Source organism: Carassius carassius, chromosome 25 (assembly GCF_963082965.1).
Source record: "Carassius carassius chromosome 25, fCarCar2.1, whole genome shotgun sequence".
In the NCBI taxonomy this organism is placed as follows: Eukaryota; Metazoa; Chordata; class Actinopteri; order Cypriniformes; family Cyprinidae; genus Carassius; species Carassius carassius.
The window spans coordinates 13,353,265-13,372,555 of NC_081779.1; the positions used below are offsets into that span (position 1 = coordinate 13,353,265).

Genomic DNA, 19,291 nt, shown 5'->3' on the forward strand with positions numbered 1-19,291 from the left:
AATTTAAGCCATATGGAATAACATTAAATTTAAATATCTTCAATTTATATAAAGTATGACGCATCCTTACATGGAATACTATTTAGTTATTTGTTTTTATTTTAAGACATATAGATAATAAAAAATGTTATATCTTTCTTTTATTACAAATAATGACTTGCTTATCTATATTGGCCAACATTTTCAAGTCGGTGCATCCTTACATACAATATTACTCTTTATTAATTTATATTTTATTTATCTCTACTGAGGAGGACTATCTAACCTGTGTTGTGGTCATCACTGAACGAGTGCTGCTCTCAGTGGGGGCGGCTCTGCTCGGGGTAGTGTGTGGTTTCCGGGGGCGCACCGGGGCAGTGCTCGGAGTGGTCGGGGCAGGACGTGGTCTGGTTGGCTTAGCAGTGGTGGACTCAGCGGTGGTGGGGATGACCTCAGTGGTTGTGATGTCATCTGCTGTTGTACCCGGTGTGCTGGATGGCTCAAACATGATGGGCTCTGTAGTAATGTATATATCGTCCTCTTCTTCTGTGGTGACGATGTCCTCCGGTTCACTAGTGGCCACTGTAGTCTCACCCAGAGGGGCGGATGTATCCACGAAGAATACAGGAACATCAGTCAGCCGGGGGGCAACCGTAGCTTTCGACCTCTCTTGTTCCTGTTCTACATCCTGCTCTTTATTCAAACTTATTCTGACCTCAGATTCCCGTTCTCTTTCCTGTTCCTTCGACCGTGTCATTTTCTCTTCCTCAAACTCCTGCCTCTCCGTCTCCGATGTGCTTTCTCCGTTAACATCTTGTCCCAAGCCACTTTCACGTTCTACCTCAGGTGGAGGTGGGCTACTTGGCTCTGCGGCGGGGGAGGCAGAGGGGGCGGGGCCAGTGGAGTGTGTGGTAGAAAGTGGAAGGGTCTCTTCTGTAATGACAGTCACACCTGCTGCAGTAGGTCTAACATCCATATCTGGAACTGGAGGCGTAGAGAAACACGGTGAGACAGGGTGAAGGAGATCAATACTCACAGCCATTCCAGACTGTGTTAATGTGTCATATGATACCTAACAAAAGCGTCTGCCAGGCTTCAAAGCAACCTTTAGATTGGTCAGCCCAGGAATGTGAACATCCCCATGGCAACACATGAATAAAATATCAATAACCTTGGTAAGAAAAAACACATGCACACACACTAGAACCAAAGAACAAAGCAAGCACAGACTCTGCTCGTAAAGCGCACACACACACACACACACACACACACACACACACACACACACAGTCAATTGTTCTTTAACGGCAGACATTCTTATGTCCCAAGGGTTGATCTTTATTAAAGCTAACTGATTTTAGCTTCTTTTTATTAAATGAAGGCCACATTAATATTGTCTTAAAAACTTTACCTTTATTTTTTACTGTTTTATGTTTCAAATGCTTTATGAAGAGTTTTTGTTTATCCATGACCTTGATGTTTAATCTTAATTTATGGCCATCATAGCAAAAAATATATTTGAAAAACTATTATCTAAAATCTCAACAGAGTAAAATAATCTGAAACTACTTTAATGTTAAATAGTTTAATTTATATAATCAAAATTTTCATTTATATTGTATAACTTTTATACAAACTATTATTTCAAGTTGTGATGTCATTTTTGCCACAAGTTGCAAGTTTAAAGGGGGAAAAATATGTAAATGTTACCCTTTTTACATTAGATCTTTAGATTTTTCAATACATTGCAAAAACTACACAAAAAGAATATTAAATATTATTTAAAAGTCTAAATTTAAGATATATAAAAAGTTTTATCTGTGAAAATCATGTTTATTCCATTTAAAATGTCACTTCAGAATTGTATTAAACACAATAAATCACTTGAGACGTGATGGAAATGACATTGTGGTGGAAATTCAACAACGAATTTTAACAAAATCACAGAAGTCTCTTGTGAGATATTTATGTCCCCTGTTCAATAATGTTAGCGGCCAAATTAAATAGTGTGTGAAAAGCATGTTTGAAGAGAATTTCATTTCTAAACGACCACAGGGCCAAAAGTGCTCTAAAGAAATACCCAAGAACTAGTGGATATTGGCAACCCACACCCAGATTCCTGCTGATTAAATGATCTTATTTACAGTAATCTGATTACTGAGGATAAGATGATCGCTCACAAAGACACACACACACACACACACACATGTTCAAATATATGAAGAAGTGCTCTTTATTTACAAGAAAAGAAGGGTGTATTCTACTGTCAGTCTGTGGGCTTCAGTTAGCAGAGGATAAAATAAATGTATGAAGTTGTGGGAGGAATGTGAGACAGAGGGGCTAAGAGACAGAGAGAGAGAGAGAGAGCAAAGTGAGAAGCAAGAGATGAAGAGGGGGATAATGCGTTGAGTTGTGAGAATTATACCAGCTGGTGAAGGGATTGGAAGCCCTGGCTGGACGTTTAAACAAGGCAGCTGTGACCTCTTAATGAGTGATTCACACAAAAGTGAGTTACACATACACAAACACATCACATATCAAACTCACAGCCAGAACCGGATCCAGAGTAGTAGTCCTCATCGTCTAAAAGTCCATCTCCAGAACTCTCATCATCACTTGGACGAGGTTTGCGACGCTGTGCCTTAAAACAAAGAGAAAAATCATTCAGAAACATTTGTGCAAATCTAACACAAGTGAAATGATTTAACAGTACATTATTTCAAAAACAATAGCAGAAGCACTGTCAGTGTGTTCATGTGTAAGTGTGAAGGGGTCTAGCGTGGGGAGCCGTTTCATCGAGAGGCCTGTTGCTAGGGGCAACACTTGCCTTTAACCCAATTTCTTAAATAGGGATGAAAATCCAGCAGAAAAAGAGCTCTCGACTTCCTCAGACCCAGTGTCACATAAATGAGAAAACTGTGGTCCTCAAATCCATAAAAACCCTAGTTTTGCAGTTTACGTCAAACATTAAACTCTTATAGGCTGTTTCTGGCAACAAATGTCCTTTAAAAATATTGCATGCATGTAGTCAGCAGCCACCGTGTTCAAAGTGACACTTTCAAAAACAAGGTTACGTAACACCTAACCATTGGTGTAAAAGCACTTTCACCCATCTTTTGTATCATTCTTTAGTCTTGTGATGGCTTTCCTTCCCCCCACTCTCACGATTGGTTGGTCTCCTTTCCAGCAACACCCCATAAATACTCAGACCTATAAACAGACCCCATGCCCTCCCAGCAATCCCTTATAAACACACACACACTGGCCCCAAAATGTTGTCAGTCATCAGCATTCACATATAGAGACACTATTGTAACCGTGCCCAGTTCTGTACCTGATCTAATTAAATATTGCGCACATAATGTCTATTTATGTGCATTCATGTTTTGTGCAGTAAGCATGTGTCATTCACTAATGCACCCAAACAGGGCAGATATGTACATATATATTTAATACACAATATTTTTGTATTTGCTTTGAAATGGATTAAGAACATTTTATAAAGTTTTACATACTTTTTTCAGAGCTCTTTATATAATCATTTTTATTTATATGCACATACACATATACACAGCAATCATTTAAATATATACAAACACATTAACATTATATTTAATATGTATTTATAACAGCAATCACTTTGATTTTATTTAATGTTTTTTTAATGTAAAGTCTCTTACGCTCATATTAATTTGATCCAAAATACAGTAAAAATGTAATACTGTAAAAATAATTACAATGTTTTCTTTTCTTTTGTACCATTCGTCTTTCCTAAATAAAAGTTTTGCTTTCTTTAATGAAAAAAGGAACATTTGTTTTTAAAATATGTCAATGTATTAGCAAATGCCAAATATTTTCGTGACCATTTTGAGGCAAACAAACAGTTTAAAATGCATCAAGTTTGTACCAGAAACTGTCTTGATGCTTTCATAATCAAATATAGTCATGAGGACCTTTAGGGCATTTCATAACCCATTTATAAAAGGACATTTAAATAACCACAATATTCATGATGCAAAATATTATACTGCCAGCTAAATATATGAGACTATTGTGACTTTCTAGTGCCAAACACATACTAGCAATCTGAAGCAATTCCAGTTATTATTCTAGCATTTTATCAACTAAACCAGTTCTAAATAGTGCTATGGATTTGTGCTGATCGTTTTTTAAGCACAAAGTGCATGTGAACACCAGGGAATCAGATCCCACTGTGCCTCAATCTGAACTGCTATTAACCACAGGCCATTCACCAAATGCAATCAAGTCTAATGCGATTTCCTCTCCAACCTGTACAACACTCAAATACATGCTCCAGGTCTCCTTTCCAAATCACATATGTCTCTGCAAAATCAAGACGCAAAGCTACGCCAGTATGCATATTTGGATATTGTGTGTTTGTGGATGTCTGGGTTTCCTCCCCTGTAATGGAGGGGTTGGTTTGTGGTGTAATTTGGTCTACGATATGATTAAGGGGTAGAACTGGCTCGCACAGCAACGGTTCTTTCACAAACAGTTTGTGTGTGTGTGTAGAGAGGGGGTGTAGGTAAAACCTTTTTAGAGTCAAATGTAAATATAACTTTCATCTGTTTGGCTGCACATAATGACAAAAATCTAAAAATAAAATAAGCACAGTAGGGTTACACTGTTATGAAATGTCCGTTTTCTTTGATATTGCAACCATGATTTTTGATTTTGATTAACATAATTTGTATTACAATTTTTTTAAATAATTACAATGGAATTATAATGGAATGAAGTAATTAAAACTTTTCCAGTAACCAGTAATCATGGCAGCCGTAAACACAATTTCGATCCTTTATTTGTATAATTGTGCAGCTATAATGCATTAAAATTTATAAATATATTGTGCTCGCTTTCTCTGCCAAATTTGATGTTCTGTACAAGCTTCTTTCCAGAGGAGCAGCTGCAAGGATGATGAGAGATAGAGAGTGTGTGAAAGAGAGAGCGAGAAAGAGAGAGAGAGAGTGAGAGAGAGAGAGATCACTGTGTAAGTAAAGTTAAGAGGTGAGTTGGTCACTAGGTGATGACCTCATTAGGAGAATCAAACACACAAATATCTGAATGCACATCTACATATGCCATAACAATAAAAAAATATATAGAATTAAACATTACATCACCTCCGCATATAAAACATCTGACCCTCAAGTTTAAACTTTGTCTCTTGAAATGCATTTTATAAACGTGTATGAAGTGGGCAGCTGTTTCTGTGGGACAATCCTTAATCCAACCAGCAAGTGATCCCATAATCCCATGGGATTAGGACCATGTCAGATGCCCATATGGGTAAAACGCTGTGTGGGTCAGTATAAGAGCTCCTCCATTACATTCAAGTATTCAGCATTTCTGATGAGGTGACAAACCTAACCCTGGTTTAATCAACAAACCAAATTATCAGCACATAGCCAAATTATTATACATTTTACAAAGATAAACTACTAAATTTAAAATCAACAGTAACCCTCTTTCCTTCAGTAATGTGACATATTAATGTGACAAAGTAGAAAAAGGATATTAAATGAGAAACTATTGTAGGGCAAAGTTAGATTACATAAGTGTATATGAATATGAATTAAATTTAAAATTAAATTAAAACTAAATGTATGCATTTAGCAGACGCTTTTATCCAAAGCTATTTACAGTGCATTCAGGCTATCAATTTTTACCTATGATGTGTTCCCGGGGAATCGAACCCCCAACCTTGCGCTTGATAAGGCAATGATCTACCAATTGAGCTACAAGAACACTTTATGAATATTATGAATTATTTATTATTTATGAACTATGAATATGACTTGTATGTGAATTACGTTTTTTTTATTTTTATTAATATATATGGTTGAAAATACTGTTCTATGCTGTACTATAAAAAAAATTATTCATGCTCCATGTAAGAGTTTTTTTTACTCAAACATAAAACAGTGCCTTCTGTGTTAGAAGAGAAATCTGAACTTCACAATAAACAATTTGCTAGATTGGATGAGCAGTTAAGGCAGTTTTGGCTTGGGTTTTCCAAGCGTGATGTGGGGAAAGCTTTCTGCTGAGAAGGCGCCATGGAAACACTTTCATGGTATATTATCTGAGTCATGACCGCTCTTCCCACACGACAGCCAGCCTACAACACCCGGAATCACTGCTGTCTGGGATAACAGGGTAAAACATGGTTAACTCATGACAGCTTGTGCCTAACATGACTGATGTCACATGAACTCAGATCAAGTGATTCGAGTATGCAGTGTTTGTGAAGTAAAGGATGGTATTGTGTGTGTATTTGTATGTCCATGTGAGTCTGGGTCAATAAACTTTCTCTCTCTCTCTCCTCACAAGCAGATGGGGCTAACTGTGGATCATAACTTCCCTTGTGTTTCTAAGAAACTTTTCAGAGGAGCTAAAGAAATGCAGCCAGGGGCTAGGGAATGACTTGCCTTTGTGAGTATGTGGGTGTGCATGTAAGGGCGAGTGTGTGTGGCCAGTCTTTGTGATTATGAACCCCCCCCCCCCCCTTCCCAGAATCCCCTGCTGTTCTCAGTGTGTCTGTGTTTGAACTTCTGTATGTGCCCTGAGATCCTCATTTCCCATATCTTTGGGGACAATCTCAATTTTGCTGCACAAATAAAATGGAGGAGGAGGTACATGGAACCGAGGGAATAAGAGCGATGGCAGGTTTTCTAGAATAGCAGTAGCTGAAACTATTATGGAGAGTTGTTGCTCAGTAACAGCATACCTGACTTGAGTACAGAAGTGGATACGAATCATGTGGAAATTTGGTCCAGTGTCAAGTATTTAATAGCATCTACAGCCACTACAGAATCACACTTACCAGTGAGCATTGGAAAACAACAAATCAGATCGGTTTTGTTTTATTTTTTCACATAAATGTTAAACTTGATGTCCAGCTAGGATCAGTTAATGGCTCAACATGTCTTTAAAGGTGAGTAAAATGAACGGATGGAGTTTTGTTTTCAAAGGTAAACATTCAAACACATACACAAACAAGTAAGCAACAGAAATGGTCACGTGGACACCTATACTCTCAGAAAAAAAAGGGACAAAGCTGTCACAGGGCCGGTACCCTAAACGGTACAAAAGCTAAAAGGTACATATTAAAAGGTACATTGTATACATATTTACATGGTACATATTAATGCATAAAGGGAAATACTGTTTTAGTAGCTTTAGAAAAGGTACTGCCCAAGTAAGAGTTTTGTATCTTTTTTTACCTGAGAGTGTATACACTGGAGATACACACTGCATTGTATTCCCTGTGTGTACAGGTGTGTACTCTATCTACCAATTTACAGATGAAGTGAAGTAGAGATATTTACTATTCAAACGTTTGGGGTCTGTAACTTATTTTTTTCTATTTTATTTATAAACATTATTGAACAGGGGACATAAATATCTCACTAGAGATTTCTGTGATTTGTTGAAATTACTTTAGTTGAATTTCCACCAGAATGTCATTTCCATCACATCTCAAGTGATTTATTGTGTTTAATACAATTCTGAGCTGGACATGACATTTTAAATGGACTAAAATGGAATAAACAGCTGATTTTATAATGTATAAAACTTAAATTAAGACTTTTTAAATAATATTTAATAGTGCTTTTGCAATTGAAAAAGTGAAGATCAAAAATACAGTTAAAAATGAAATGAAAAAAGGGTAACATTTAATTTTTTTTCCCTTTAAAATAACAATTTATGGTAAAAATGACTAATAATTGTCGGGTCTCGGGGCTAATCACCTGTCTTTTTGGTGTGGGTGTGTGTGTTGGGATGGTGACAGCTCACCACGTCTGCCTGTTTGTGTTTTCCCCGCCTCCCTTGTTCCCCGTTGTTAACCATAATTGCTCGCCACCTGTTCTCTATGTCCTTCTAATTTTTTCCCCTTTATTATTCCCTGTGTTTCTCTGTCTATTGTCAGACTGTTGTTATTCATTCCAATAGCTCCGATCATCTAGCAGTTCTTTGTACTCACCCTGTCGTGTCTTGTCCTCAGGCTCCAGTGTGTTTGGCTTATTTCTCTGCTCTAGTTCTTACAAGCCCAGAGCTCCTAGTAGCTTCAGCTGTTCATCCTGTCACTACGAGTGAATCCTGTGAAACGTGACTCATCTGCTGTTCATCCTGTCACTACGAGTGAATCCTGTGAAACGTGACTCATCTGCTGTTCATCCTGTCACTACGAGTGAATCCTGTAAACGTGACTCATCTGCTGTTCATCCTGTCACTGCGAGTGAAACCTGTGGAGCGTGACTCTTTCTTCTCTGTCTCCGCTTTGTGAATAAAGCCTTGAGTTTACCCGCACCTGAATCCAGCCTGCTTTCTCTTGACAGAACAGTCTGACCATAGTATGGATTCAGCGGGATCTGGTCCGCTTCGCGCGGCTCTCGCTCAACAGGGAGTGTTGATCGGGCAGCATGCCACTCAGCTCAACACCACCGCGCTGGATGTGGAAGTTCTCAGTGCCCGAGTCTCCGAACTCCTCACACGGGTGGACGATCTTCAGCAAGAGGCAACGAGCCGGGGTCCCGTTCCTCACACCGGTATGTCACACGAGTCCGAACCCCATGCCAACAATCCGCCGGTCTACGATGGCGATCCTAACGCCTGTCAAGCGTTTCTCTCCCAATGCTCGCTGGTGTTTTCTCTGCAGCCCCGGCGTTACGCTAATGAAGAGACCAAGGTGGCTTACGTCCTTACACTCCTCTCAGGCCGTGCCCGCGAATGGGGTATCGCCGTTTGGAGATCGCGGGCTCCCTGTTGTGCCACTTTCGCGGTTTTCAGTCAAGAGATGGCCAAATTGTTTGATCGCTCTGCTCAGGGTGACGAGGCGGCGGCCCAGTTATCACGACTGTCTCAGGGGAGGAGCTCCGTGACTGACTATGCTATCCAGTTCCAGACTTTAGCTGCGGCATGCGGCTGGAATGAGAGCGCGCTGCGCGCTCGTTTTCTTGAGGGGTTGGATTTCGCCATTTCGGATGAGCTCGCGGCCATAGAGCTCCCGCGGGAATTGGATAGGCTCATTAGTCTCGCGCTCCGCATTGAGGGTCGTCTCAGCCGGCGCCGCAAACAACGGCAAACACCCGCCCCGTGGCGCCACCTAGAGTTCTCTTCAGCCAGTTTAGTCAGCCGACAGCCCTCGGAGGAGGAGCCCATGCAGTTGGGTCGTCTACGGCTTACACCACGGCAGAAGCAGGAGCGTCTGTTGTCGGGGGCGTGTCTATACTGCGGCAAGGGAGGCCACTTCGCCCTTCAGTGCCCATTAAAGGGCCAGGGTCCACCAGTGAGGCGGAGCGTCCTGGTGGGCACGGTTCTCAGCTAAAGCTATCCTGCAACACGCACTCAGCTGCCGTTCCAACTCTCCTTCCAGAGTCATTCACACACTGGACTCGCCCTTGTGGACTCAGGGGCTGAGGGGAACTTCCTTGATCCTGCCTCTGCTCAACGTTGGAAGATCCCGCTTGTTCCTTTGGCTAGCCCCGTTTCAGCATGGTCATTAGCTGGCCGTCCCCTTACCACCATCACCCACGTCACTCCCAAGATAGACCTCCATATTGCTGGCAGTCATCATGAGCGGATTGAACTGTTTATTATTGATTCCCCTAAGGCTCCTTTAGTTCTGGGACACCCATGGTTGCACAAGCACAATCCCCACATTGATTGGGTCTATAATTCTGTTTTAGCCTGGAGTCAGTCTTGTCACGTGTCATGTTTGGGTGCTGCTTTTTGTCCTGTCTCTGTGTCTTGTGTTCCTCAGGAGGATCCCTCTGACCTGACTGGTGTTCCGGCAGAGTACCATGATCTTCGGGCGGTCTTCAGTAGGGCCCGGGCCACCTCGCTACCTCCGCATCGCCCCTACGACTGTGCCATTGATCTCCTCCTGGGCTCTTCTCCGCCTAAGGGTCGTTTATATTCCCTTTCAGGTCCAGAGAAAGAGGCCATGGACAAGTACATACGTGAGTCACTTCAGGCTGGGCTCATCCGCCATTCCTCCTCTCCCGCTGGTGCAGGGTTTTTCTTTGTTCAGAAGAAGGACGGCTCCCTGCGCCCTTGTATTGATTACAGAGGTTTGAATGACATTACTATCAAGAACAGGTACCCCCTACCTTTAATGTCTTCTGCTTTTGAATTGTTACAGGGAGCTCGGGTCTTCACCAAGTTAGACCTGCGCAACGCCTACCACTTGGTGCGCATTCGGGAGGGGGATGAGTGGAAGACGGCATTTAACACCCCTTCGGGACACTACGAGTACTTGGTTCTTCCGTTTGGTCTGACCAATGCTCCAGCCGTTTTCCAGGGACTCGTCAACAGCGTGTTGGGTGACATGATTAATCAATTTGTCTTTGTGTATTTGGATGATATTTTGATTTTTTCTTCTTCTCTCCAATTACACACCCAGCATGTCAGACGGGTTCTCCAGCGGTTACTAGAGAACCAGTTGTTTGTCAAGGCGGAGAAGTGCGAATTCCACGCTGAGTCTGTTACGTTCCTTGGCCATATTATTTCTACGGAGGGGATCAAGCCTGATCCCGCTAAGATTGAAGCTGTTGCCCAGTGGCCGGTCCCTGACTCCCGGAAGGCTCTGCAGCGTTTCCTGGGTTTTGCCAACTTCTACCGGCGTTACATCCGGAATTTTGGTCAGATCGCTGCACCGCTGACAGCCTTAACCTCCACTAAGGTGTCTTTCAGGTGGAACCGGGAAGCGCAGGTAGCCTTTGACATTTTAAAGTCCCGTTTTGTCTCTGCACCTATTCTGATGGTTCCAGATCCGGAGGCCCAGTTCATTGTCGAGGTTGATGCTTCTGACGTTGGGGTTGGCGCAGTTCTATCTCAGCGTTCCCTCCATGATGGGAAGGTTCATCCTTGTGCATTCTTCTCTCGTCGTCTCAGCCCTGCAGAACGTAACTATGACATCGGCAACAGAGAGCTGCTGGCGGTACGATTGGCCTTGGGTGAGTGGCGTCATTGGTTGGAGGGGTCAGCGCAGCCCTTCTTGGTCTGGACGGATCACAAGAACCTTGAATACATCCGTTCGGCCAAGAGGCTGAGCTCGCGTCAGGCCCGCTGGGCGCTCTTCTTTGCCAGATTCAATTTCACCCTCTCGTACCGGCCGGGATCAAAGAACACCAAGCCTGATGCCCTCTCTCGCTTGTTCGGTGCTCCGGGGGGGGGGGGGGGGGGGGAGTTTGCGGCCGAGGCCATCCTTCCTGAGGGGGTGGTGGTCGGGGCTCTTTCGTGGGGTATCGAGCAGCGAGTTGAGGAGGCCGGTCGAGGGGTGCAGGTACTGGGAGAGTGTCCGGCGGGCAGGTTGCTGGTGCCGGCTGCGCTGCGCTCTGAGGTCCTTGAGTGGGGTCACTCATCCAGGTTAGTCTGCCATCCAGGTATTCGGAGAACGTTGTCTGCCATCCGACAGCGTTTTTGGTGGCCTACTATGGCCGCAGATGTTTGTGTTGGCCTGCCCCACATGTGCCCAAAGTAAGCCTGTCAATCGCCCTCCTGATGGTCTACTGCATCCTCTCCCTATCCCTTCCCGTCCTTGGTCACACATTGCCCTTGATTTCGTCTCTGGGCTTCCTCCGTCGAAGGGAAACACTGTAATTCTCACGGTGGTGGATCGCTTTTCCAAAGCGGTTCATTTTATTCCCCTGCCCAAGCTACCCTCCGCCCGGGAGACCGCCCAACTGGTGGTGGATCACGTCTTCCGTCTCCACGGGTTACCGGTGGATGTGGTTTCTGATAGGGGTCCCCAGTTCGTCTCCCGGTTCTGGAGGGAATTTTGTAGACAGATTGGGGCCTCTGCTAGTCTGTCATCTGGTTTTCATCCTCAGACCAATGGGCAGTGTGAGCGGGCCAACCAGGATCTAGGAAGAATGCTCCGCTGTCTAGCATCCAACAATCCGAGTTCCTGGTGTCAGCAGCTCTCCTGGGCAGAATACGCCCATAACACCCTTCCTGCGGCCGCGTCAGGTATGTCCCCTTTTGAGTGTGCTCTTGGTTATAATCCACCTCTGTTCCCATCACAGGAACCCGACGCAGCGGTTCCATCCGCCTTGGCTTTCGTCCAGCGCTGCCGTCGCACCTGGGAGAGAGTCAGGAGGATTTTGGTCCAAGCCTCTGACAGAACCAAGGCTGCAGCTGATCGTCGCCGGTCCTCTCCTCCTACCTATGTGTGGTCAACGGGTTTGGCTCTCTACCAAGGATCTGCCTCTCCGGGCGCCTTCTCGTAAGCTGGCACCCAGATTCATTGGGCCTTTCCGCATCACCAAGGTGGTTAGTCCGGTGGCGATCAGGCTCAAGCTCCCTCCTACTCTTGGTCGGGTTCACCCGGTGTTTCATGTTTCCAGGGTCAAGCCTGTGTTCTCTTCCCCCCTTAATCCTGCTTGCAGTCGCCCCACCCCCCCACCCCCTCGTCTTGTGGATGGATCTCCTACCTATACGGTTAAGAGATTACTCGATGAGCGGCGCCGCGGCAGGGGGTTTCAGTATCTTGTGGACTGGGAGGGGTATGGTCCAGAGGAGAGGTGTTGGGTGCCGTCCCGGGACATTCTGGACCGTTCGTTGATTGAGGACTTCCGGCGGCATCGAGGTAGGCCCCTTCCTAGAGCGCCAGGTGACGCTCCTGGGAGGGGGGGTACTGTCGGGTCTCGGGGCTAATCACCTGTCTTTTTGGTGTGGGTGTTTGTGTTGGGATGGTGACAGCTCACCACGTCTGCCTGTTTGTGTTTTCCCCGCCTCCCTTGTTCCCCGTTGTTAACCATAATTGCTCGCCACCTGTTCTCTATGTCCTTCTAATTTTTTCCCCTTTATTATTCCCTGTGTTTCTCTGTCTATTGTCAGACTGTTGTTATTCGTTCCAATAGCTCCGATCATCTAGCAGTTCTTTGTACTCACCCTGTCGTGTCTTGTCCTCAGGCTCCAGTGTGTTTGGCTTATTTCTCTGCTCTAGTTCTTACAAGCCCAGAGCTCCTAGTAGCTTCAGCTGTTCATCCTGTCACTACGAGTGAATCCTGTGAAACGTGACTCATCTGCTGTTCATCCTGTCACTACGAGTGAATCCTGTGAAACGTGACTCATCTGCTGTTCATCCTGTCACTACGAGTGAATCCATGTGTGTGTATACATATGTATATGTGTGTGTGTGTGTTTGTGTATACATACGTATATATATATATATATATATATATATATATACATGATATACAATGATTTTCAATGTGGAAGGAGAAAAAAAAAAAGAAGTGGATGTCTTTCAAATCCAGTTGTTACACCACCAAAGATTATGTTACATGGCATTTAGTGACATACAGTACAGTAATTGCAGGGAATATCCTACACAAGTAACTTGAGGTTACAAGTCTTACTTAAGGTCACAATAATGACAGGGCATCTGTCTGACGCTCCATTTCAGAATCCCTGAGCTTTGGGTTGCCAGCCCACATCTTTAACCTCTACTCAGCCGTCATGTGATGTGTGCGTCTGTGCATGTGCATAATAAATGAAAGTCACATTTGCTTCAGAATGAGACTCAACTGACCAGAATTCATCTCTGGGTTATCATCGGCCATTAAAAACATCAGGTTAAAGCAGGAATGCAGTTTCCCGTTACATACTCCTTCCTTTTCCACACTAAAAGATAAAAGTGGAGTGTGTGGAATGTGTGGTGTTAAAGGAGTGCAAATAAACAGCGAATGCCATCTCGAAAGCAGTGGACTGGTTTTTCTCCACATTATCTCATCCTCCACATACGGGCCTCCAGACTAAATGGCCTCTGAAACAAAACATTCAAATACCATTTATTGCGACAAAACTGTTGTGAATGTTTCAGTAATTAAAACTAAAGAGAAAAATAGCCTGTTCACACCAAGTATGATAACTATAATGATAACGATAAAGGATTTTAAAAGAATTGCACAGCTGACACCACAACCATAATGATAATGGCACAGAGGAACGATATCAATGAAATCACTTTCAGAACGATTTTGGAATTTTAAAAGGAATCTGCTAATTAGAATCGTTCGCTCATGATTTTGAACATCACATGTCATTCCTCACCATATGAACCTGATTCACCCAAACCAATGCTTTCTGGTTTCTGATTCGATTTTAAGCAACCATTTTAGCCACAGACTGGAGCTCTGCTGGAGTGACGTCTCTCTCTCTCTCTTTCTGACTAGGTTGTGTCGACTGTCCCATTCTGTGCACCATCCCACAAAGCTCTTTAGTGACTGTGTTTAATTCTCTCTCCTTCTCAGTCTGTATGTCAGTTTTCTCTACCTCCATCAGGTGATTCTGTTGAAATCTTTCATCCACACCTTTGCGGATTGGCAGCAGTGTAATCTGCTTTCCAGCACATCTGCCCAAACGGACTCGTATCTCACTTAACTCATATCGATCAATATCACTTTCCATGCACAACATGATAAGTGAGGAGATTAGCAGGAAGGAATGGAGAGAAAAATAGATTGACTGAGGCAGCTGATTCCGTTCTTCGTCTCTCTCGCTTTCACACTCCACCTGTTTTTGCAAATTCATGAAATTACAGGCAGGCAGCTATTTAATACGTTTGCTGCATGTCTTCATTGACAATTTAACATGCATCTATTTGTTCCCACTGGAAGGTTTATCTGGGGTTATACTGAAAATCACTGCACAGGAAACACTGTGTGCACTCGCAGCTTGACAGTCACATTGCTCCAAACACAGCTGCTCTTATTACTGATGTCAAAATATAATCATACCTTAGGTAACTGCAATTACTCACAAATAGCGGGGATATTCTGAGAGACTCCGACATACATTTATTCATATAAATTAGATGAAGACACAGCATGAGCATTTATGTGACAAAATGCCGTATAGACTAGAGAGTCTGATAAATTTGCCAGTATGTGGCTTTTTGAGATTATCCACACTACCAAATAAAAAAAAAATAGAATTTAATAAGGCGGGCTTGTTGGACTTGGCTTGGATAAAAGAAGTGTAGTACAACAATCTGTACATTATGTATGTTATTGTAAGCTCTTTAATGGTTTAGTACAATATACTTTTCATTGCCTCTGTATTTTATTTTAATTCTCTATTTATTTTATATGTTTATTTATTTTATATTAACTCATTTATTTATTTTGAGGGGAGTTGACGGATAATTTGTTGATAGTACATACTGTGAATGTTTTTTATGCTTTGCACTAAAAAAAAAGTTCACTAAATATTAAAAAATATAGATATTAATAGTTTATTCATAAAGGATGCATTCAATTGATCTAAAGGGATAGTTAATACATTTATAATGTTATACAAGATTTCCGTATTAAATCAACACTGTTCTTTTGAACTTTCTATCCATCAAAAAATGCTGATGAAAACAAACAAACAAACAAACAAAAAAAAAAAATCACAAACAAATATAAAGCAGCACAACTGGGGCCCGTTCTTCATACGTCACTTATTACATCCGAAATGAATGTCATATTCAAGATGATATCATCTCGCTAACCAGGATCTGGCTAATTGGGTTCTTCGCACACACCAGTGGTTGATGATTAGTATGGGTGGATTGAGTTTTCTGAGATAATTGCACGTTCATGGTTTGGTTTAAAAGGGCCTATGTATCGATATTCTAAACCACGATCTGCAATGCAGCGATTGGCTGGCGGCAACGTAATGACATCATATAATTAAAAAAGACACCTGACGAAAAACTTGACAAATTTCTGGACTTTTATAATGAAACAGCCAAGCAAACAATGAATGAAATGTGCACTGTTTTTAATTTTATTTTTTGCATTATTCCCAATTATTTAGATTTATAAAATTTGTACAGTCTTTACATTTTTATTTAAATGTAGTAATTAACTATTAATTTAATTTTATATTTGTACAGATTTGTTATGTGACAGCATTAATGAAAGTTTCTTAAGGGTCAAAATCATGTTATCTGCATCTCCTGCACTCCATCAAGCCACTCCCATAATAGTCATCACTCAAATTAATGCACGACTCTATCTGTATAATGTCTGTAAGACTCAAATACAATTATAAAGTTATTATTTCATGACGAATAAATATTTCAGTGAGTAAAACTGGCTATGTCTGTAGTAGGCTATAATGGACTACACAACATTATTAAATTATCTTTAAATTAATTTATAAAATTATTACTATTTCAAATGATTGTCCCTATATCAGTAGGATACTCTTGTAGCGGCAGCTGACATATTTTGAGTATCAGTTCTGGTTTAAAAGATGCGATCTAATCCTGTTTACATGAAATAAGCCTGCTCCCGAGCAGGTTTAAGCTTACGGACCTGTTGCTATGACAGCAGCTCTGGGATGAGCTTCGAAGAACCAGATCCAAGATCATGCCAAATCATCAACAATCAAATCCAGCTAATGGAGCAACGTACGAAGAACGGGCCCCTGTTTACAACTTTGATAATAATAAGGGTTTCTTGAGCATGAAATCAGAATATTAGAATGATTTCTGAAGGATCATATGACTCTGAAGCCTGGAGTAAGGTCTGATAGAAATTCAGCTTTGTCATATAAATTACAGTTTTAAATATAATTAACAATAAAACAGCTATTTTAAATATTTCAAAATTTTTACTGTTTTTAATATAAAATAAATGCAACTTTGAGACCTTATGCAAAAACAAACAAAAATCTTACAGACTCAAAAACTGAGTGATCAAAAAAAGTGGATTTGCGTCAAATGTCAGATCTGTGCATAAGGTTTCATGTATATGTCTACATCTGCCACTGTGCCATCTTTGGACTTTTATATAACAGTGGTTCCTGTTTCTGTTCCTGTTTCCCATAACACTATTCCTGGCTGGATCAGTTCAGTGTTTTTAATAAGCCCTCTAAAATTGAATGTGAACACAAGTTAACCCTAAAATACAAACTGAACATGTTAACCCTAAAAAACAAATGTGGCATTGGAATTTGTGTAATATTGCCGTTTAACACTTCTCGATTTTATTTGTGCTCTATAAAAGAACTTTACTGACTCCTTTATTCCACTGACAGTAAAGCTGTGACAGCCAGAGGACCTTTCATTGAGCTACATCATGGCATTCAGTGTTTGTGGCAATGACAGTGTAGCGCTGATCTTGGCCTAAGCCCTTGACTTGGAGGCCAAAAGATGGGGGAGGTGTGAGCGTGAGCCTTGACATCACGTTTGAGTCAGAATCCATCAACTCCATTATATCTGTTGTGAACCTGACATCCAGCAGATTGTTGATGATGCAAGCCGTGGCCTTCTACTGTCAGAAACTCAGACCTCAGAGACAAGATCAGCCATTAAAGAGGTATTTTACTCAAAAATGGAAATTCTGTCCTTATGGATTTTATTTTGTCTAAACAAATAGTAAAGTGCATGTACACAATACTATCAGTGACATGCATTTAGAAAATAGCCAGAGTTTTTAAGTCTTTAAAACTTAGAGACTTGCAAAATTAAAAGTAATATACCTTAATGATGAAAATTATATACTTTGTGTTCGATGGGGAAAATGACATATGTTACTCTTCCATTATACACGCATAATGGAGATTTGTATACAATATTAATTTAATTTATAAAAAAGAAGAAATAACACTTTGACTGTTTAAAATGTTTCTTTTTATATCTCCACCATTCATTTGTCTGATATCACAGTTCTTGTGCAGAACTGAAAGATCTGTTATTTACAGGGTCTCTCTCTTAGTCATTCTCCACACTTGACAGAAGTCTGCATTTCATCAGCTGTGTATGTGTCTGTGCCAGATCCCTCTTATCAAATACTCAGAGTCTGGCTGAGCAGTGCAGAATCTCTTCAGCCAACATTCTGACATTTCATCACATTTTTTAAAACAACTTCACAGTCATTCACAGTCACTGGTACGTATTATTACGCTTGTTTTTGTCAAAACCTGATACAAAGTATTCTCTCTCCCATCACAAAACAACCTACACTGGTTGTTCAATAAAGTGTGCAATAATGCTATGCATTAAATCATCTTTTACTGCAAGAATTTGCCATCTTGTGTCATTCAAATATCCCAAAAAGTGTCCTGTGTAAAACTATTTGGTGATTTTAACATTATAATTAAAACACTAAATGGGCAAAACTGTAATAAATACTAAATGCGCTTGACTAAAATATTTGTAGTATGCGACGCGTCACTGCAATAAAAGTCTAGATAATGTCCTTAGTGTTTCAATCAAGATGAATCACTTCTGACATTTTAGTACAAATCTTTATAACCCAGCTGCTGGAATACATCTTTTAGTAAAGATCTGATCAGAGTAGCAAGCCTGACATTAGATTTGACGAGCCTCTCAACTGCACTTACTGTAGGAAGATGTGTTGGTTCTTGAGCTGAAAAGACGGTGTGTTAATTTGCACATCAATGTGCACAAAGCTTTCAGCTCCGTCACTCAAACGACTCTGAGCAAAAATGGGCAACTGTTGAGTGATTAAACTTCAGTAGAGGTTATACAGAAGGTGAGGATGACCTTTTGTGCACATCTTTGCGCATACAGGCTGAGAAACAAAGAAAATGCAAATAGATTAAATGGTGCACGGTGTTAAATCCTCAAAGATGTGTGCAGACAGTTTACTTTAAGCGTGTGCTTTCACACACATTTTTGTCTTTTGGCTGCAGGCTCATTTTTTTTCTTTGGCTCTTATCTGGGAGTTTTTAATTGGTATAAATAAATCTCTAAAATAAAAAGTGTGTGGAATAATAAATATTTTAAAACTATTATCTCAATGTTTGGTGTCAGATCGGCTATGCAAAGTCTTGCAGAGTCTTATTATATAACATAAATCCACAGGAACTAAAAACCCCCTAAAGAATCATTCATTCAGACTTAATTTGATGATGTGGATAAATACTTCAAAGTGGAATTTTTGAACTATTTAAATGAGCTGAATTGCAAGAGTCACAAATACAGATTTATATGTGCATCTCTGCAGTTCACTCCATTTTCTGTCATCCACCATGGGGACTGACTACTAAATAGTGTAAATTTAGTGTAAGTTTGCGGCCAGTAAGATTTTTGAATGTCATTTATACTCATCAAAAATGTATTTTATCAAAAGTACATCTAAACAATAATATTTTGAAATATCATTACATTTCAAAGTAACTGTTTTTTGTTTGAATATATTTAAATGTAATTTATTCCTGTGGTGGCAAAGCTGAATTTTCAGCAGCCATTACTCCAGGCTTCAGAAATCATTCTTATATGCTGATTTGGTTCTCAAGAAATATTTAAATTTTGAAAACAGAT

At 41.1% G+C, this 19,291-nt stretch overlaps 1 protein-coding gene across 1 annotated transcript in view; it reads right to left on the reverse strand.

The window, feature by feature from the left end:
• LOC132104231 (syndecan-3-like) overlaps nucleotides 1-19,291 on the reverse strand; it is a 30,351-nt gene that overhangs the window by 4,441 nt on the left and 6,619 nt on the right. The window contains exons 2-3 of the mRNA XM_059509546.1: nucleotides 2,527-2,620; nucleotides 266-963 (exon numbers count right to left, since the gene is read on the reverse strand). Of these exons, the coding sequence (XP_059365529.1) occupies nucleotides 266-963; nucleotides 2,527-2,620 (792 nt within the window). The remainder of the gene's footprint in view (nucleotides 1-265; nucleotides 964-2,526; nucleotides 2,621-19,291) is intronic.